We start from the raw sequence: 21,967 nt of genomic DNA, 5'->3' as shown, positions 1-21,967 counted from the left end.
AGGGATGGGTGAGCTGAAGTCAGTCAGAGTTTCCCCAGCACAAGAGTCTCTAAAACTACTCCTGAAAAGACCCAATCCAACAGGTATTTTAGGTCACCTTTAAATAAGGAATTGAATTAATTTAATTTAATTTTGACCAGTGAAGAAGGTGTTTTGGTTAATAATAATAATAATAATAATAATAATAATAATAATAATAATAATAATAATAATAATAATAATAGTTTAAAGGATAATAAAGGACACTCTTAACCTGTTTAGACAATCAATAACTAACACATGTTCTCAGTCTTTATTTTGAAATTGTCTGTTTAGGGTGACCTATCAGACTTACTGTATCAGCCCAGGGTATAGGGGTCCACTGTCTCAGCCTGGCAATGCTCTCCCTGCAGTGCTATTGCTCTGCTGTTTGTGATGTAAAATGCTTGTTTGAAACAAATTTTACAGGCCTACTCACCGTTACTTTCTGCTCTTTGTTGCAGTTGACACATACTCCTTCAATTCCCTCTGTCAAAAGACTTATGAAACAATACTGATTTGTGGAGTTTGTGGCAGTCTGCAGAACACAAGACAAATGCCTATAAATGTTATTCCCCATAATGGTTAAATAATTTAGGTACACATTTTCGAGGAAGGCATCCAAGGGTCTTACAAATGCTTACAAACACAAGCTTTTCACTGAACACTTCTTGCATAGTGAGAAGGTCACAATTAATATATTTCCTTAATTCAGAAATGCTGTTAGTACAAACAGTGTATGTGAGAAACTTAAATGATAAAGGAGCATAGGATGCAGGAGCATCGAGAGGGACAATAATAAAACAAATCAAATGTATTGAAAGTAGGATTATATGCATTTTCAAAAGTGATCTCAATTTCATCTTTTAAAATGGCACATCTAAATAACAGCAAAAAGTAACCTTTCATAACATTTCAGGTATTTGTCAATGAGTAGATACACTGTGGAGAAGACATATTTTGAATACTGCAAAGAATAAACATAAAAAGAACCTACAAGCACAGAGTCCAAAGCTAGCAATTATGTTACACTGAATCTGTTGGATATGCAACTTCTTTTTAAAGCTCTATTATGTATAAAGCAGTTTTCACTAGCAGACTTATTTTTCCCTTAAAATTAATGGCTTCCTGTCCAGAAACATTTGGGCTCTACAAAATGGTCACACACCATCTTGCATTGAAATAGAGATTCTTCTATTTGGACCTTGCTGCTGTCCACCAACGAACTCCATGCAACTTGCCAGAAATTTTACAATTTTGCCAAGAAGACTAGGGACAGGATTAAATAAAAAAAGTTTGCAAATGTTCGCGGAAAGGTCGCAAGAGGCAATCTCGCAGTTCAGCTCCTCGCTCAATTAAATCTACAATGTGAGGAGCTGCGAGGGGGAGGAGCCTGTTCTGAGGGCGTGGATTGTGGGATGGGCAGGCAGCGCGAGAGGTACCGGAGCCAATCACAGTGTCTGAAATTGGAGAGAAACCGGAGCCAATCACAGTGTCTGAAATTGGAGAGAAACCGGAGCCAATCACAGTGTCTGAAATTGGAGAGAAACCGGAGCCAATCACAGTGTCTGAAATTGGAGAGAAACCGGAGCCAATCACAGTGTCTGAAATTGGAGAGAAACCGGAGGTGGAAGAGCAGGACGGGCTGTCAGAATAAGGGTGAATGAAGCAGAGAAACACAGCGATCTGGCGCTCCGTGGTGTGCATTAATCTCCCCACTGACACAACACTACAGGCCTGTACTTCATAGCGGTTACAACTATGAGTAGAAGAAAAAATAATAAAATAAAAACCAAAGCCGCCATTGATGAAAGCTCAGTAGTTATTATTATTATTATTATTATTATTATTATTATTATTATTATTATTATTAGCAGACGCCCTTATATATGCGTTAACTATTAACAGTGATGTGTTGGGTGAATAATAGTTCACTGTAAATATTTTATTCAGCGTCCACTTCCCAGCTAACAGACAATGTTGCCACAACATTTGACAACATGAATTACGTTGCTACAACGTTGTGGCTACATTGTGTGTTAGCTGGGTTATGTAAAGCGGTGCAGATTAAAAAGCTGTGACGAAATGCTACGAAACTCATAGTGCTTACATTTATCATTTGAAGAAACTAGCAACTAAAAATAAGTCGCAACTATTCATCGGAAATCAGCTGTTTGCGCCGTTTTGTTGGAGTTTCTGTGTGAATGAAAGTCTGTTGTGACGCCCGGATTCATCAATAACATCAGCAGACATCAGTGTGAGTCCTTATGTACAGGTGCTCCGCCCATAAAGACTTTCTTCTGTCATAGTGGAGCACACACATGTTTTAAGTAGTTTTAGCTCTGTGAATATAACTTATATGAACACATTACAAGTGACATAAACCTCCGAATAAATAAGTACAGTGTTACGCCGCCTGCTCTAACGTGTGCCTGATTGGTCTAGCGGGTGTGACACAGTACTGGAGCTCTGCGTGCCCGAGCTGCGGGTCCGAGTCCCGAGAGGGAAATATCTGTCCGCTTTATTTTTTTTAAATTGCCATGGAACCGTGCCATGATGGTTCATATATGATCGTGTTATACAGATATTTTTACACTTGTGCCATTGCCTAAATTGCATTTCCATACATAAATACTCTTTACAATACACCTTGTAATATGCCCGTGTGTGTGTGTGCAATCCGACCGCACTGAGCCTGCTTCGTGTACTCTGTGAGTGTGTCAATGTAACATGTATAGTTATCACTTCCACTTCGTATAATGTGCCTGGGATAAAGGCAAAACGTTGACCGGCCCCTAGAAGATTATCTGTTCATGTAGTTATTATTTTTCTAAAACTTAATTTGTTTCCGATCCTAAATGTATCCGCTACGTTGGGCAATTTTGACTTAATGGATTATTTATTGTGCACTGATTATGTTGGCTTGGAAGGTACGCAATCATATATGACTGTAACAATAGTCCATAAATATCATCCAGACGTCTCCATGCTTTACCTATTTGTGTAAACAGGGCCGGCGCTACCTATAAGCAGAGTAAAATACTGTTTATTAGGTTGAGTATTTTACATTTCTTAAAATAAAACAATTCCAATTTTAATACTTGTGATTAAAATCATTTAAAATATCAATTCTTAAAATCACTTAAAATTTTTAAAATCTTGTGATTTTTAACAAAACTAAAACAATTAACTTTAAAATAAACGTGCTCAAATCAAATAAACAAAACGTGATAAAAGCAAAAACTGCACACCAACAAAAAAGTCAAATACATTGAAAATAACTGAAAATGCATTAGACAAAATAAAGAAACAATTAAAAAGGAAAAATAAAAAACAAACAAAAAAAGTCTAATGCATTTTAAATTAAACCCAAAAACGGTCAATGTATTTGACAACAAAATATAACAAAACTCTACCAAAAACCCTAAACAATTGTGATTTAAAAACAACTAAATCTTTAAAAACAATTAAGATTCGTTATTTAAAATCTTCTTTTAAAAACAATCATTCATAAAATCTTTAAAAGATCTTTAAAAGATCTTGGACTCGGGCTCCAGCAGGGGGAACTAACTGTCCCCGGAGGTGGGTCCCATCATGGGATCCTGAGCTCCCCCAGATCTTGTATGCGCCAGTTCTTAAAGGCTTCCTCCTTGCCCCTCTGATGGACCTCCAGATTGACGTAGTCTTTCACAAACACCATGCCCCTCCGCGCGATGACGATCGGGTCCAGCTCCTGCTTATTAAACAAACAGATGTTCCGTCCCTCCCACAGTGCCTGCTTCACTGCGCAGACGACACGCCACCAGCACCTCAAGGTAGATGTAGAGATTCCCTTGGCTGGACCGTATAGGATCTGCTGGGCGGTCGCCCGCGCAGGAACGGCGAACCTGTGGAGGAACGGAGAAAACAGGAGCCAGACCCTGTGGGCGGAGGGGCACTCACTAAAGATGTGAGCCTCCGTCTCTTTCCCCAAGCAACCCTTATAGGGGCAGGTGTCATAAGGAGCTATGCCCCTTCTGTGCATGAACACTCGGGTGGGGAGACACCGACTCACAGCCATCCAGGAGACATCTTTCTGCGTATTCGTGAGGCAAACGTGCGTAGCGTTAGCCCAGATAAACCGGCAGGTTTCGGGAGGGAAATCTTCTATCCGGCTGGTCTCCTGGGCAGATCTCATCTGACTACAGATGGTCTTGTAATCCCAGGAGGCCAGCACGACTTTATGGAGGCCTACTTCGAGCGCAAAGGCTCGGAGCGCCCTGTAGAACGGCGGGGGATCCCACGAGTGCGGCCTGGTGTTGTCCATGGCGCAGAGGCCGAATGGTCTCAGGCTGCTGGCAAAATAAAAGCGGTTCATGAAACTCACCTTCTTGCCAGCAGCCTGGATGTTCTTAACCACATAGGCCAGCCCCTGCGCCTTTATCAGCCGCACAACGTCCGGGACCCCCCTGCCTCCATCCAGGGTACCCTTCACCATCTGCACTCTTTTCAGCCTCTCCATTTTGCTCCCCCAGACAAACCGAAATATAATTCGGGTCACTAGTTTTGCGATAACCTTGTCTGGGGGGAAGATCATTCCTACGTAGAGGAGTATCGGGAAGAGGATGGCCTTTACGACCAGCACCTTACCAGCCATCGTCAAGGTCCTTGTGCTCCAGCCGTGGATCTTCCTTTGGACCTTTGCTATGGCCTCCTCCCAGCTCCGGGTGCCCGTGTTGAGCATGGGTAGGGGGGGTATGATGAAAAAGAGGATTCATTCTGCAGATTCTCCCCCCCCTGCCGGCTCCTCCCCCGCTCCAGAGTCCCCTCCCTCTAATTTCTATACGCCCCACTCTGACTCCGGAGAGGAGAGTGGTGGGCCTTCTCCACTGCCCCGAGTGGGCAGCCTGGTAGATGAGAGGCCCCCTAGAAATAACATTCCTCCTGCCCCACAACTGAGACTCTCCCAGGGGAGGGGTCAGGTATGCCCTCCCGGCAGTAGTGGGAGAGCCGCAGGACCTCAGGAGATGAGAGTCGGCGCCAGTGTCCTTTCCCAGAAAGACATCAGGGACGTGATGGCAAGGTCACTGGCGCTGGGGGAGGAGGCCTGCGGCGGCAGACAGCCGGGAAGGGAGAGACCACCCCCTCCCCCACCATTAGTTAAAAGAACGACTAGCGGGGTCTATACAGTTTTCTCCCCAGTTGTACATAAAGCCTCTGCCCTGCTATCTGTTCGTCGGGCCTCGGCCTCAAAGGAACCAGGGAGAACCTCCAGCACCACGGGCCCTGAGCCCAGTGGAGTTTTGCCCGCCTTACCGGGTGGCGGGAGCCGAGCCCCCCCCATAGTCTTCCTAGAGGATCAAGCGGTGAGGCAAATGATTGAAATGATGGGTGCTAGCGCTAAGCTAGGTGAGGGAGAAGAGAGGAGTGGGGAAGAGAAAGGTTTCTTTACATGATTGTTACGGAGCGGGTAATTGCCCTCACAGCCATTATGGCATTAACCATTATTTCAATTAATGTGAGGAGCATTGCTGAGGTGAAAAAGAGGACCGATGTTTTAAACTCTCTGGCTGGAATGAAGGCGGATATTATCTGTTTGCAGGAGTGCGGCATCCCGTTCCAAAAAGAATACAAAGATCTCCGGGACACTTGGACCCTAGGAGAATCCTTCTGGTCGGGGTCCAATGTGTCCCGAGCGGACGGGATTGCCGTACTCCTGAAAAACCCCTTCTTAACAGTTAAAACATTCAAGGTTATAGAGGCGGGCAGACTGGCCAGCCTCGATTTTAAATACAAGGGGGCTGTATTGAGGCTGGTCAATGTCTATGCCCCCACCAGCCAGAGAGAGAGAGTCCTCTTTCTCCCTCAGCTACGCCCGCTCCTGATCGGCACCTTGCCAGTTATCATTTCAGGTGATTTCAACTGTGCTCTGAGGGATGTAGACCGGAGTAAGCCCCGCAACGATAGATCCAGCAGGGACCTCGCTGCGTTCGTGGAGGACTTTGAACTCTGCGACGCAGGTCGGGACCTGGTCCCCTTGTTCACCTGGGTGAGTTCTTCTGGCTCCTCCTTCTCCAGGATAGATCTCGTCCTCCTCAGCAAGCCACTGGAGAGGACCGCCATGTCTTCGGAGGCGGTCTTCTTTTCAGACCACAGGCTCCTGACGACAGAGGTGCTCATTCCGAGCACACGGGAGTCGGGGCCTGGGGTCTGGAAGCTCAACACCTCTCTGCTCGATGACCCTCGTGTGATTAAGACCTTTAGCAGACGCCTCGAGGAGTGGAGGACCCTGAAGGACCTTTTTGATTCTCCCATAGAGTGGTGGGAGATGATGAAGAAAAGAACCAAGGGCTACTTCATTCAGCTGGGGAAACGGAAAGCTCGCGAGAGGCGGGCGAGATATTCCCATCTAAACGCCCGCCTCCAGCGCCTTAGTCTTTTACAGCTCAGAGGCTTCGACCTAGCTGAGGAGGTGGCCCGGGTCAAACTGAGTCTCTCCGCCCTCTATCGGGAGGAGCAAGAAAAGATCAAGGTCCTTTCCAGGGTCCGCATCATGGAGGACGATGAGAAATGCAGCCGCTTCTTCTTCAAGAAAACGAAGGAGAGGCGGCCTGCAATGTCCTCCATGATCGACTCCTCGGGGCAAGAGGTGGAGGGCAGAGAGGCTGTTGAGACAGTGGTGCGGGATTTCTACAGGGAGTTGTACGACCAGAAGGTGGTGGATCAAAATCTGATCCATCACTTTCTGTCCCTGTTGGAGTCCCGCAATGAGGGGGACGAGGAGGAGGAGGAGGATCCAGAGATCACCACCACTGAACTCTCCCAGGTGATAAAGAGTCTTAACTCTGGAAGGACACCGGGTCCCGACGGGATCCCTGCTGAGTTCTATAAGATCTTTTGGGAGGTGCTTAAGGAAGATCTGGGCCAGGTCCTGGGGTCGATGTACAGAGAGGGCAGATTGGCCCCTTCGATGAAGAAGAGTATCCTCTCCCTTCTTCACAAGAAGGGAGACACGAAAGATCTGAGGAACTGGCGGCCAGTCAGCCTCCTGTGCACCGACTACAAGATACTGGCCAAAGCACTGACGCTCCGGCTGCAGCGGCCACTCCCTCAAGTCGTGGGTCCCGACCAGGTCTGTGGTGCCCGGGGGAGATCGGCGGCCGACAACGCCATGCTGCTCAGGGATGTCGTGGCCTACTCGAACGAGAGAGGGCTTCCCCTGGTCCTAATCAGCTTGGACCAGGAGAAAGCCTTCGACAGAGTGGGCCACGAATACCTGCAGCTTGTTATGGAGAGGATGGGTCTCGCTCTTGGCCTGAGGAGGTGGGTTAAGATCATCTACAGCGGCCTAAGCAGCAGGGTCCTTGTGAACCGCCACCTGACCGAACCATTTCCGGTCAGGTCGGGGGTCCGGCAGGGTTGTCCCCTGTCGGCCCTGCTGTACGTCCTCTGCTTGGAGCCGTTCATGCAGGCGATCCGCCGGGACGTCCGGGTGACAGGTTTCCATCTCCCGGGTTCCGGCGGAGAGCAACTGAAGGCCCTGGCCTATATGGACGACGTGGCCGTGGTCTGCACGGACGCTCCGTCCGTGGCCAGGGTCGAGGAACTGCTGGACGGCTTCTGCAGGGCGACGGGGGCCGCTGTGAATAAGGCCAAGAGCGAGGTCTACCTCTCCAGGGCATGGCCTGTCGGCCGGGGCCTATAAGCAGAGTAGGCAATTGCCTAGGGCCTCGGGCTTGGAGGCAGGGCCTCCATAAGATCCCTATACGCAAGTCCAGGGTCCCAAACTTTATGGAGGGTGCGGGGAAAGAGCTGAACAGGTAAAAAGTCAGGATGAGACACAAGAAATCCCAGAGGGGATCTGACAACTGTTGATTGCCGCCCTGCTGAAATCGCACTGGATAAACTGATATTTTTTTCTACACTTACACACATTAAAGACAAACTGTACTGTCGCGACTCACACGAGTGGAAACTGGGTCTCAGTTATTGGATTCTTCCATATCCAGTCCTGGCCAATCAGAGTAGAGGACTGTCAGGCAGCAGCGTCTGTGAAGCCGCTAATTGGTAGTTTCAGTTCAAAACACACAGCAGTTTCTATGAGGTGATAATTACGATAAAATAAATACATAAGAGTAACTTGCAGCTCCAAAATGTCATTGACTGGGAAACGAGCTCGCCATGACTCTCTGCTGCAATATTTTTGAAACGCATTAACAAAAAATACATTAAATGCGAAATAATGCAGTGACAATTTTTGCAATTGCAAGAAGTTCAGATTTTTTTTTTTTTTAATTCTTAACACAACAACTTTATTACATAAATTCGGAAACATACCTGTTCATTCAAGTTCCAGTGAAACTAAATATATAGCAATAGCTGGCTGTGTGTGTTTTAATAATAATAATAATAATAATAATAATAATAATAATAATAATAATCCTGTTATTGCTAGTTTCACAGAAGGGTGTTTGGCTTTTAGATGGGTTAACATTGCAGCTGTAGATTTGTGGTATATTAATTGCACTGCACATATTAGACACTTAACATTGTTTAAATTTACTTTGTCAAAGTATTTCCACGCAGAAACTCTGTGAGAGGAAGCCATTTGTCACGTTCTTGTAGGGCCACAGGTCTGCGCAGATCTGCAGAATTGCACCAAACCCATTGGTGGAGTCACGCAGATCTCTCATTGTCAGCCAATCACAGACAAGAAATAACGACCCAACTCCAGTCCAGGGGGAGATATGGGAGTAGCGCGGGGTAGTAGTGTAGCGATCTCGAGCCTCACTAAGAGGCCTGGGCCTTTGCCAAACATGTGAGCGAAGTGCATGCACTATCAGTATACCATCCTGTGTACGCTTTGTGGGGGTTGGGTCCAGGGTCACGCTTAAGCCTAACCCTGCCTTCCTCCTGAAGGTGATATCTTCCTTCCATGTCAACAGGCTGGTAGAGGTATGGATTTCCATCCTCCTCTATCTGCCCTTTGCAGTCACGTCTGTGCTACATAGATTGCACTAGGCAGTGTAGGCACTCTGAACAATTTTTTAGTATCCTATGTAGTGTGGGCGCAGGGACAGACATTGTCAAAACAGTGCCTATTGTACTGGAACTCTTCCTTCCTTGATTATTGGTGACCTGGGCAGTTGAGCATGACCTTTGGTCTCGGCTCCTGCTGGGGATAGTCTACTAGTTGAGCCCAGCTAATGGTCATATTGACTGGGTTTACAAGTCACTGTCACCCCCTTATAGCATCCTGGTGTTGCTCCTGGTCCTGCAGATAATGTCCAGTAGAGCTGACTGAATTCTGCTCTTGGACCTGTTCAGGTTGTCCTACCCATCCTGCTTTGTATATAGTTCATTGGTGTCAAATGGATGTTACTCAGGTGCTACCAAAAGACTGCAAGGTCGCTTGGGAGTTCAGACTTCCAACATGTTAACAGGCTTAACCCATCCCCCATCGAGTAGCGTTCTATTTTTCAGATAACCAGGATTGCAATCACAACCTATCATTATTCACTCTCACTCTAACCACTATAAAATGCCTGAATAATACCTTACCTTTGGGCAAGTTACTTTCCCTGGAAAACTGGTATTGTCTGAAAAAAAAAAACAGAAATATGTAAACTTTATTTATCATTATAAAATAACTAAGAAAATATGTCTTTACAATGAATGCCTTCACAAACTGTGATATTTTTTGTTGTGTTGAAATTGCTTTAAATTGCTCTGATCTGTGCTTTTTCTAATCTATATTAATGATCTGGACTCTGGGATAGTTAGCAAACTTGTCAAATTGCATAATGATGTTCCATTTTGCATTAACATTTAATTATTTCCTCTAAATGATGTCATAGAAGAGGGACTCATGGTTGGTGACATCACACACGTACACTCGCTTGATTTCTATCACACAGCATCACAGCAGCCTGACTGGAGTCTGCCCTCCCAAATAGTTTTATTTAACATATATGTAGTTAAAATATCAACTACTGTTACATTTTGTAAAAATAATTAAAACCGGTAGGTAGTGTGGCACTGATTTGTTAAATAAATAAATAAATAATACATTGGTATCAAACTACCGTGAAAACAATGATGCACAAATGTACTCAAAGGTATACTTTATTTATTTTTGAGAATGTACAGTTAAAATGGTCGGAGTATTAATATGGAAAAGGGCATCTGCTATGAAAATAATAATACAATACAAATAATAATATATGAATGATTATGGGATTCTCCATTTTAAATAGGAGATAACGGTAAACAAGATGCTTCTTTCTGGCGTGTTCAATAAACATGTCCATTGCTGACCACAATGAATCACAACAGGACAGACTTACAGTTTTTATTGTCTTGCTCCTACTCCCAGAGTACTGAACAGTAGCATAAACAACACCATAACATTAAGATTGCTTTCATGCAGTGCAGATTTCCACAGTTCTACACAGATCTGAGCTGCTCCACCAATGCAATAGGTACCATTCTGCACATCTGCGCAGAACTGCGGAAATCTGTGCAACAGGAAATCGACCTAAATCATGAATATTCAGAAAATAACGTGAGCACTACTAAATTATTTGGGGGCGGTGCCACCACTGCAAAATATACTGACTGTTTTTCGAAAGTGCCAGTTCAGACAATTGAGGGGCGGGCTGGCAAAAAAACACAAAACAATGCAGATCGCTTACTTGGCGTGACAACCTATACGGCCAAAAGGGAGGTTTCACTGGAAGACACAGCAAAGATGTGGCAAAAGGTTCTCTGCTCAGATGTGACCAAAAGTTTACTTTTTGGCCTAAACTTAAAACGATATGTATGATGTAAAGCTAATACTGCTCATCTCCCTGAGAACACCACCCCCACGGTAAAGCATGGTGGCAGCATTATGGGGATGCATTTTATTGGCAGGGACTGAGAAACTTGTCTGGATTGAGGGCAAGGTCAATGGAGCCAAATATAGGAAAGTCCTTGAGGAAAACTTGCTTCAGTCTGCAAGAGACCTTGGACTGGGGTGGGGGGTACAGTAAGACAATGATCCAAAACACACAGCCAAGGCTACACTGGAATGGTTAAAATGCAAGAAGCTGAGTGACCCAGTCAAAGCTCGGACCTCAATCCAATTGAACATTTGTGGGAAGACTTGAAAGTTGCTTGTAACCAATGATGCCCATCCGACTTGAGAGAGCTTGAGCAATTTCCCAAGAAGAATGGGAAAAAATTACAGGAGCCAGATGTGAACAGCTGTAGCGACTTAACACATTTCAGTTTTTTTATGTTTAATTAACTTTTGTTTTAATTAGGTTTATGTATATGTGGTGTTCATTAAAGGTAGAGAATCCCAATTAAATCAATTTTCATTCCAGATTGTAAGATAACAAAATGTAATAAAGTACTTGGGGGTAATTACATTTGCAATCCTATGAATTGATTGTAACTTTTTGGTATGCATGTATCGTATTTTTTATTTTTTCCCACAATATTTCCTTCAGTAGTGTCACAGGGCCCCTTTTCATGTTCCTTGCTCATGACTGTGTTTGGTGGCGGCTTGCTCCTGGGTGTGTTGTTGAGTTCCGGCCATACACAAAGGAGGAATTAGTAGAAGTTTGACATAGTTGAGAGGGTTTATTTTTTTAAATAGGCTTCCTAAAAGTCCAGGCAATTTACCTGGATTATAGTTGCCACACCTTTGACAGGATATTATGTGGTACAGTGGTATTTGTCATTTCTTAGGTAAGGGTCTCTATGTTAGTATGTTTAGACTTACAGGACAAGACTATTTTCCATTTACAGCCATTAGTTTTGTCAAATCACACACAATGAATGCCCTGTTATAACAGCAATAAATGATGGGAAGAGATACAAACCTGTATACAAGGATTCCAGATCTATTGTACATTTTGCGTTTTTCCCAGTTGATGATCTGAACCCACTCTTACACTGACAGTGGTAACTCCCATTTGTATTCAAGCACTGTGAATATTCAGGACAGTACCCAGCAGCACACTCATCTACATCTGCAAATGAAAAATAGATCTGCATAAGCATTATTAGATTAGACATTAGATGTAATAAGACCACAAAACAACCTGACAAGTTCACTCTTGGTTTGCTCTAATGACAGGCTGATTGTGTAATAAAATAAACAGGATCTGTCCCTTCTCTAAAACTGCACCCCATGTAAACACAAGTGATGCATTCTTAGCATGGTAGTTTTCTGTAGGAAGTCTGCTTACAGGCATGTAGCCGGAGTTATCGATAAAAAGGGTCTATTTATGATTTATTAAGCGCTATTTGTTTTTAGCACAGTGGCCTTAACTGGTGACTATAAGTAATGATATCTAACAGAAATCTTGTTGATCACAAATTGTGCTCAGTGACTTCTTGTCTATGATGAATTATCAGTTAAAATTGTCACAGGTGATGAAAAGCTCCTGATGAAATGTTCATGATTAATTATTGGTGATGAATTGTCATAGACCCACATTTATGTTTTATATAATGATATTTCAGTCTTCTGCTCAGGAAATCGATGGTTTGAATAATTGTTTTACATTTCAAGAGACCTTCTGAAAGTGTAACATAGTATTAAGTTGCTTTATGGAATTATACTTAGTTCAATTTCCATATTTTATTTGTGATTTACAGGCTCAAATTTCCATAGGTTTGGTTGCCACCTCAGCACCACCGTTATATTTTAGAGCCACTCCTTAACCACCCCAGTGAAACATTTCTAGAGCCGCCCCTTCCTTCATGCCATCTCACCTGTACAATGTCCAGTCTCATTCCCATAGTTACTGAACCCTGACTGACAGTCACACCTGTAACTGCCAGCTGTGTTTGTGCAGTTGGCATTGCTGCCACAGATCGATGGATTTTGGGAGCACTCGTCTACATCTGAAATGGAAGCAAGATCCTGCTGTAAATACTGTCCCATGCTCATTGTAACATTCCTATCTGGGATACCGTGCAGTATTACTGCATCAATCAATATCTCGCAAAATTTCTGGATGCTTAGTTACTGGGAATCACTGTGAAAGGTTTGAGAAAAATTTCCATTGAGCAGTGGTTCTCAAAGTGTTGTCCCTGATGGTCCTCCAGGTAGCCTACAGACTGAAGAAAATGCAGGTTGATCCAGAAATAATGTCAAAGTTCTTACCTTTTGTTTCAGACATGAATGAATATTGTTCTTATATTACATTTGAAAGTGAAGTTAGGTAAACTGCCCTGATTAAATGAAAGCAACATATTGTGTTTAATGCTTTTTATTAACAATATTGTTTCCAGCTTGAGGAAAGCAATCCCACTTAGCTGCTGCACTCTGACAGTCTGTTGCAATGCACTATTAGTCCCATTAGGATGGCAAATGGAAAAGGATGAGGTGCAATGGCAGTTTTAGTGTCTGTGATGCTGGGATAAGATCTAAATGCCCCCTCCATAAAAGCTGTATCTGTGTTAAAAAAAAAATGTGGTTCTTTTAATATGAATAATTTTGTATTACTGGTATTTAGAGATTAGCAAATAAGTGTTGTCACTGGGGGTGGGGGGCTGGGTGGTCCACGTAAATGTTTGCATCAGCTGAGTGGTCCATAGGCCAACAAAGTTTGAAATTACTGTATTTGTACTAAATTGACAAAATATTGTCTCCCCTTAGAGCAATTAATTTGTATTGTGAAATGACACAGAATTATTGCCCCATTAGAACAGTGATAAATGGTGGGAGAAGAAACAAACCCATAAACTGTGATTTCAGAGCTCTTACCTGTACAGTTGAGTGCAGTGTAATTTGATAAGAACATGAGCTCAGTTGATGGATAGAACCCACTCTTACAGAAACAGATGAACCTTTCTGTTATATTGAGGCACAGTAAACAGTTTATATCAGCATGTATATCTGCACATGAAAAGAAAAGAAAGGTTAGATCTGCATAAGGCCAAAAGAGAACCACAAAGGCTCACTTCTGGTTTGCTCCAATGACAGGCTGATTGTCTACTAAAGTAAAATACATCTGCCCTTCTCTCCAACTGAAATGAAATCTATAGTGATGCAAAAACCTGTTTTAAAATAAACTGACTGCAAAATGTCATCCAGTTGTTTACCCCAGAGACTCAGTTTCAGGTATGTGGCTGAGCAACTTTGTTATTGTCAGTCCTAATCTTAATTTCCAGTCAAGCTTTTTTTTCCTTCTGTTACTCTATTTTGCTGTGGGTCTGGTGTTGTGCACACATATATAATATATACATGGTTCTCTGTTCATTACTTCCATCGTATTGAAATCCTAACTTTATAAAAGCACTTGCCTAGGTTAGACTGTTTTGTTATATAGCCTATCTACAAGATCATTGTCACAGTTTCTGCTCTCCTTTATATACCCCTCACTGCCCTCTTTCTTTGCGAAGTGTTGTCAGCTCTCCCTGCATCACCAAGCCTTGCGCTCCTGGTTCCTTGCTCTCCTTAGCTCCTTGACCTGATTCTAGTTCACACTGATGCAACCAGTAAAAAACATTACTTGCAAAGCCAAATCAAGAGGTTACAAAAGACTGGACCCTTGGAGTGCTTTTTTATTTCTGTATGTGGATATGAGTTCCTCTGCAAGTGGGTTTTATGAATGTGTGTTATCCTGTGTTTTTTGAGGCTGTGATTAATACCTTTAGAAAGCAATAGAATACATTATGCTTTTGGAGTCATAGTCTTTTCACACCTACAGATATTTTTTACAGCAATACGAATGGTTTTGCCAGCAATTTTAAAGCATAAAAAGCAGCTTACCGAAACATAATCCATTGTCAAGTTTTTTAAAACATCGAAGAAATGAAGAACAAAGATGTATCAAAATCCATGTGAGGCCTAAAAAAAAAAAAAAACAGTTCAGAATTTACTTGATCAATTCACAGAGTTTGTTTTATTTTCTGATTCCAGCCTGAGTCTTAATACTGGACTGGCATTATCAGAGTCATCGAGCAGCTGAAAGACTTTAGGGGGCAGAGTTAATTTTGTAGACAAAATGTATGACATTTTTTTTCAACTATCTGTTTTCCATTTAGTTAATGAAGATGAAAAGCTGAACACAATTGGGATCTATAGCATGAGCTGATGAATGAGGAGTGGGTAAAGTGAAGGAGAATCAAGAGTTTTGAGAGTGCGATCATTTCCAATAAATACAAATATTTTATCAAAAAGAAATATAATTTTACTGTTATTATTATCATTATTAGTTAATCTATGCAGCACTGTGGATTAGTGGTTAGGGCTCTGGACTCATAACTGGATGGTTGTATGTTCAAATCCTGGGTTGGCAGTGCTGTTGTACCCTTGAGCAAGGTACTTCACTTAGATTGTTTCAGTAAAATGCCCAGCTGAATAAATGGGTACAAATCACCCTAGATATGAGTGTCTGTCCAATGACAAATAACGTAATTGTAAGCTCTACATTTTGAAATTTAGTATGTCCATGAATCAAGTGTTTACAGATGTATAGCTATGCATGCATCTGTACCTGAAATAATAAGGTTTTGAATATCGAACTGCACAGTGTAACGTGTTTGTGTTTGTATATATATATATATATATATATATATATATATATATATATATATGTGTGTGTGTGTGTGTGTGTGTGTGTCATGCTATTGGACCATGTGTGGGGCACATGCCCCCAACATTAATTCCATAGTTCATTTTATGTCTAACCTATGTAGGAAAATTTCAGTAAATATTATTTATCTTAGATGATCCCTCGCCACTTCAGCCACAGTATGCAATTAAGCGACAGCCCATTCATCAGCACATGTGCGTCATCGACTGTACTTTGCACACCGGTGTTTCTGTGGCACGTTGTCTGAAAGGCAGTGAGGTACAGTAAAACTGAAACTATACATGATATGTATAAAACCTTTTCAAATCCTACAACGTATTTTGGCTGTGATTTGTTTTGCAATACTTTTAACATACGTAGTAAATAAGTTACACTTTTGAGGGCATTTTTAAATACATATTTATATCATGGAGGGTGTGGTGTACACAAAAAAGGTCCTCCCTCTTAGGAGAAAATGCAGAGAAGTTGTGCTTCCTGCACTATAACCTGCCACTGTTGGATCGGCAGTATTGAGCACTGAGCAGGACATGCGAACCTCAGGAGAACCTGACGCATGTAAAATGCTAATATTAGCTGCGCCAGTACTTAACACTATCTTATTATTTGTTCTAATGTATACAACATGCACATTTTTCTGTTTGTTTGTAAAATTATTCACATACCTTGTCATTTGTTCTAATGTATAGAACGTACATTTGTTGTCCTTTATTCTCCCTCATGCTAATGTATTTAATTACATGATTTGTGGTTGTTATTTATGATGTAAAATGTAAACAAATGTAAAATGTAAAAATACTGCCTACAGTACATGAAAGTTAGAGATGTATTACAATTAATAGTCAGATGACACTGTTTTATGGTAGACTGTATTATTGATTTATTATATGCAGTTTTTGTTGAGAAAACAATTCTGTAAACTAAAGTACAGGTGAGAAAAATAAATAAAGACATAAGGTGACAAATTAAAGGAAAAACCACGGGCACCATGAGATGGCAGAACAGCTTCAATGCTCTTGGCACAGATTCTACGAGTCTCTGGACTCTGCTGGAGGGATGAACACCATTCTTCCAAAAGATATTCCCTCATTTGAGGTTTTGATGATGGTGGTGAAGAGCGCTGTCTAACACGTCGGTCCAAAATCTCCCATAAGTGTTCAATTGGGTTAAGATCTGGTGACTGCGAAGGCCATAGCATATGATTCACATCATTTTCATATTCAACAAATCATTCAGTGAGCCCTCGTGCCTTGTGGATGGGGGCATTGTCATCCTGGAAGAGACCTCTCATCAGGATAGAAATGTGTTACCATAGGATAAAGGTGATCACTCAGAATAACCTTGTAATGATTTGCAGTGACTTTCTTTTCAGGGACCCAAACCATGCCAGGAAAATGCTGCCCACAGGATGACAGAGCCTCTGGACCCCCTCACTGTAGGGGTCCAGCAGTCAGGCCTGTACTGTTCTCCTAGTGTTGCCACACCTGCACTCACCCTTTTGTCAAGAATATGGTGAAGGATGACTCATGTGACCAGATCACTTTTTTCCACATCTCTGTAGAGCAGTGCCTATGGTTTTTGCACCGCTGAACTCTCAAATGTGCATTTGTCTTTGAAATGAGGGGTTTACGCACTGCTACCCTACTATAATATCCCTCTCTGTGTAGTTCTCGATGGCTTGTTCTTGCTGACAGTCTGATCACGTCCTGCATTGACAATCTTGGTCACCTGGGAAAGAGTTGCTCTTCTGTTTCTCCTTACATATCACAGTAATGCATGAGCATAACGGTCATCGAATGTGCACTTTCGACCACACTTTCCAACCCTATTTACTGATGTCTTTCCCATGTGTGGCGGTTGTATGTAATCCCAACTTTAAATTAGATAAATTTTTTAGATGAAAATAAATATTTAAAAGATGGAATGACTTAGTTGCATTTTCTTAAGTGTTATAAATGTGTGCTTTTAGTTATGTTGTGTGCCAGAAATCCAACATATTAACTTTATCTGTCTCGCATCGGAGCAGCAATGTTTCACTATTTGTTTTAAAAACAATTATTAAATGATAGCCTAATACAATTATTAGTATTGGTCAGTTCACATTATCAAAGCGTTGGAGCCCAACAAATCGTACAATACTGTCCGAATACTAAATGAAAACTACAATAGCCTACAATGGTAAAACTAAGAAGGAATAAAGGTATACAATAGGAAAAACTAAATCCTGAAATATAATTTCCAATTTAAGGGGCTATGGGTAGTCAAACTTAGCAGGACACTTGATTCTCGCAGCACTTGCTCATGACCCTACCGCAATCACACATCTCAATTAGTTTTATGGCAGGAAAAGCTTTACCGTTATAAGTTTAATATATTTTGAATTATACTGAATAATAAAACGTATCACCACGTTTTCAGAAAATTGTCAAGCAGTGGGTGGGGCGGTGTGAACCTATGCCTATACATGGGAGATTTTTTATATTATTAGAAGAAAATGCGAAAATGACTGACAGGCTTCTTGTCTTGTGCTCCTGTGAAAGAGATACTGGGTTTGATCCGCTTCTGCTCCCTGCGATTGAAGCTCCAGAGTTACTGCAACTCCATAGATAGTTGTTATGGAAATGTGATGATGCTACAGCTGTGAACAACCTGACAGACACCTATAACAATGTTTCATTTGTTTTGAAACAATTGAAATTGTTTTAGTTTCTATCACAACTGTAGGTTATTAAGCACAGATTTAAAATGCGATGAGGGGGTGACACTGCAATGAGGCACACATGCACTATACAGAGCTGTTTTGAAAGCTACAAAACAAAATGAAAATGTTTATAGCAAAAGTTTTTCCTTTTTTAATCTAAGGGGTATATATAGGGTTTGTAAAATGATTTATAAATGATTAAGGATAGTTTATTAGTATAGTTTCATTCATTTTAGCATCTTATGTTTTGGGAGGGTCTATGTTTGTAATGCTGTTATAGATTAAAATTGTGCAACACTTTAGGGGTTGCAAAATGATTTATAAATGATTAACAGCAACTTTTTTGACAGACGTTTTTAATAACATGTGCCAGGGAACATGTGTACACCACACGCTCCATGATATAAATATTACATTTAAAGGTCTGCAATGCAGGGTGAGCTCTTTAAGGAATCTATGTAAAACAACTATGTAAAACATGTTTTGATGACTACCAGCAAGCAATAGCAGTATTAATTGCCTTTTGTTAAATAATTATGATAGGTGACCAGGTTTATGTAGTACCTCTCAAAACATATTCTGGATGTAGAAGAAATTACACAAATCAATAGCAACTGAATTCACATGGTTAACAAGTATCTACAGGTCTCGGTGGAAGGTATGGGTATCATCTATACACTGGAATATGTCATGTTTTTATCCCAGTTGCACATTTAGCAGGATATAAAAAGTGGACAAAAGTTGCTGACCCTATTTTCTTTTTTAATGTATCATAATACCTGTTAATGTAATGCAAAATATATAACACAATGATTTACTATATCATAATTAGAACAGAATAGTAGCAAAGCATATCACAATTCAGAGATACATGAGTTAAATTAATTTATAAATGGTACTTATAAGCTTACCTTATACATAGAGCTATAACATATGGTATACGAGGCACCTCATCCCCTATCTTGAAAGCCCAAAGAGGCACAACCCACCCCAGTGGCACCCCATCATGGAAGGCTAACAGTGCACCCACACCACAAGGTCCGAAAAGCCATCGCCACCCAAGGGTTGTTGATGTTCCACCCCCAACCCCCGAGGGACAGTGAGAGGCCCCCACCAGAGGGAAGACCACAGCCAGCAGCACCAATTAAAAACTTTCTGATCTCCTTACTGTTGTAACAACTATACTGCCTGGAGGGGAGACAGCTATTAGGCCTGGGCCTTAAGCCATGGACCCACACAGATTTATTTTCTCCTACATTATTATTATTATTATTATTATTATTATTATTATTATCATTATTATTATACATTTTATTATTATTATTATTATTTCTTGTCAGACGCCCTTATCCAGGGTGACATGCCATCCATAGGAGTTTTAGTTTTTCTCTCCTCCATGCCTAATGGTTGGTTTACTTTATTTTAGTTCATTTCAATGCCACCTATCTGTTTTATTTATTAATCAATAAAAATTGATTGATTAATTGAATTGATATAAAGTAGTATTCTTATATATATATATATATATATATATATATATATATATATATATATATATATATATATATATATATATAATTTGTATAATAAAATGTTTTATAGCAGCTAATGAATGGCATAGCAGATTATGATAATAGATATTGATATTGATATTGGCATGCATGTGTCATGTTATAATGAAGTATGTAATTAGATATATTATAATTAATAAAAATGTTTAATAATATATTTATAATTGAAAATAATAAGATCTAATAATTATTAACAAAATATCAATGTTTAAATAGATTATTTATAATGGATACTTAAAATAAAGTTACCAGAAAACTAAATAAATGTAACAAACATGTACTTTCAGTTTTGTTGTTTGTGGAGGTTCAGTGCCAAGAACTTTAAGTTCACGAGTTGTTTAAAACAAATCTTAAACAACCAATCATATTATCAAACGTTGTAGCCCAAAAATGCTTCCCATCCTTTTCTAAAAATTGTAACTACTTTTACAAACCTAAAATAGCTTACAATGATGACTATGAAAGAAAAAAATACCCAATTGTAATTTCCTGTTTAATAGGCTATGAGGAGTTGAATTACACTTTATTCTCACAGTACTTGCTCATGGATAATTTATTTGACAGAAAAAGCTTTACCCATATACATTTTATATATTTTTCAATAAGTTGAATAAAAAGAAGTAACCCCATGCAGTTTTTAACTGTCCGCAGGTGATTTTTTTGCATTGAGTTTGTTCAGTGACAGTTGTAATAGAATTGTGTCAAGCTGCATAGTATTAAGCACAGCTTTATACAGATATATATATATATATATATATATATATATATATCTGCATGCTCCACAAAACGAACTAAATAAATGTAAAACATTTAATGTCATTAAAGATACAAATAATAGTAACATAAAACATATAGGCATTATGTCTCACATTCTTTTGTATTCTACTGCTACTGAGTCTTAACTTCCCTGGCCACACACTTCATCACCCTCGGATAGTAATTTTTATCATTGCCCAACACTATTACATATCTGTTTAAAAACACACAACTGCACACAAATTCACATTTTATCTATACTAAAAATGTCAAAACAAAACCCAACTTACAAATATGTGATTATTATACTGTTGTTATTATAATAAGTAGTAATAGTAGCTGTAAAAATAATAGTCGTCATCATTTGACATGATGAGTAGACCTATCTTGGTTGTGAAAAACATACTACTGAAGGGAAAAAAGTGAGTTTTAGAGTTTAGAGTTTTCAGTGGTTCTTGAAGTGATTAACATAAAAGTGCCAAATAATAAAAAAGTAGCTTAATAAAGATTGGTCAAACTCACCTAGTATCAGCAAATGTGATCTCATGACTGAAGATATCTGCAAAATAACCAATTTGGCAGGAAGGTGAAGAATTGGAATACAATTAATACTTTTATCCAGTTGAACTGTTATAATCCAAATCACAATAAATACTTTTATCCAGTTTAACTGTTATAATCCAAATCACAATGAGACCCTAAAGTTCTCCACTCAAAATAATAATGAATAATAGTTTAATAAAACTAATCAAGCAATGTTCAAAATGTAACTAACATCAACATCAGTGACACATGCACACTAGTCTTCTTTTCATTATATATTCCCTTAAAAAATATCTCAAATGTGTCAGAACTGAAAAGTACTAAGACAGCACTAAGTCAAAGCTAACTGGCACTTGTGAAAAGTCTGCAGTACTGTTGGGTGCTGTTCCTGTTTCTAACTTGGTCTCACACTGTGCGTTTCTGGGCTTACAGCACTGTCATACAGCAGTTATTCAGTGGTCTGAGCTGCATGTAAAGGCATGTGCCTGACACAGTCGTGACAAACTATGGAACTGTACACTGACACTGAGAGGGTGAGGTGGAGATGGTCCTCTTCTGCTTTACCTTTATACATCTCCCTTTCTTATATTTCCTATTTCCTATCCAAGAAGTACAGATAACCCACAAACAAAATGTACTGGCCTTGTATTGTGTGTGACTTGCTGAAGTTCTGCACAGGTTTTGAAATGACATCTTTTGTCTTTTGTACAGTGGTGAATAAAGTACAAAGGAATTAATGTTGTCTCCCAAAGCACCCATAGAGGCAAGTCATACATTTGATTTTAATACAGAATACAAATGAT

At 40.5% G+C, this 21,967-nt stretch overlaps 1 protein-coding gene across 1 annotated transcript in view; it reads right to left on the bottom strand.

Annotated features, from left to right (window-relative positions):
* Window positions 1–21,560, bottom strand: part of LOC136752620 (adhesion G protein-coupled receptor E3) — a 39,359-nt gene extending 17,799 nt beyond the window's left edge. Inside the window, exons 1-7 of the mRNA XM_066708104.1 lie at window positions 21,144–21,560; window positions 14,771–14,848; window positions 13,763–13,894; window positions 12,766–12,897; window positions 11,868–12,017; window positions 9,559–9,596; window positions 458–556 (exon numbers count right to left, since the gene is read on the bottom strand). Of these exons, the coding sequence (XP_066564201.1) occupies window positions 458–556; window positions 9,559–9,596; window positions 11,868–12,017; window positions 12,766–12,897; window positions 13,763–13,894; window positions 14,771–14,848; window positions 21,144–21,168 (654 nt within the window). The 5' untranslated portion in view covers window positions 21,169–21,560. The remainder of the gene's footprint in view (window positions 1–457; window positions 557–9,558; window positions 9,597–11,867; window positions 12,018–12,765; window positions 12,898–13,762; window positions 13,895–14,770; window positions 14,849–21,143) is intronic.
* Window positions 21,561–21,967: the final 407 nt, after the last annotated feature.

The sequence above is a fragment of the Amia ocellicauda genome, chromosome 7, assembly GCF_036373705.1.
Source record: "Amia ocellicauda isolate fAmiCal2 chromosome 7, fAmiCal2.hap1, whole genome shotgun sequence".
NCBI classification, from domain to species: Eukaryota; Metazoa; Chordata; class Actinopteri; order Amiiformes; family Amiidae; genus Amia; species Amia ocellicauda.
This window is presented reverse-complemented; position numbering and strand designations above follow the sequence as displayed.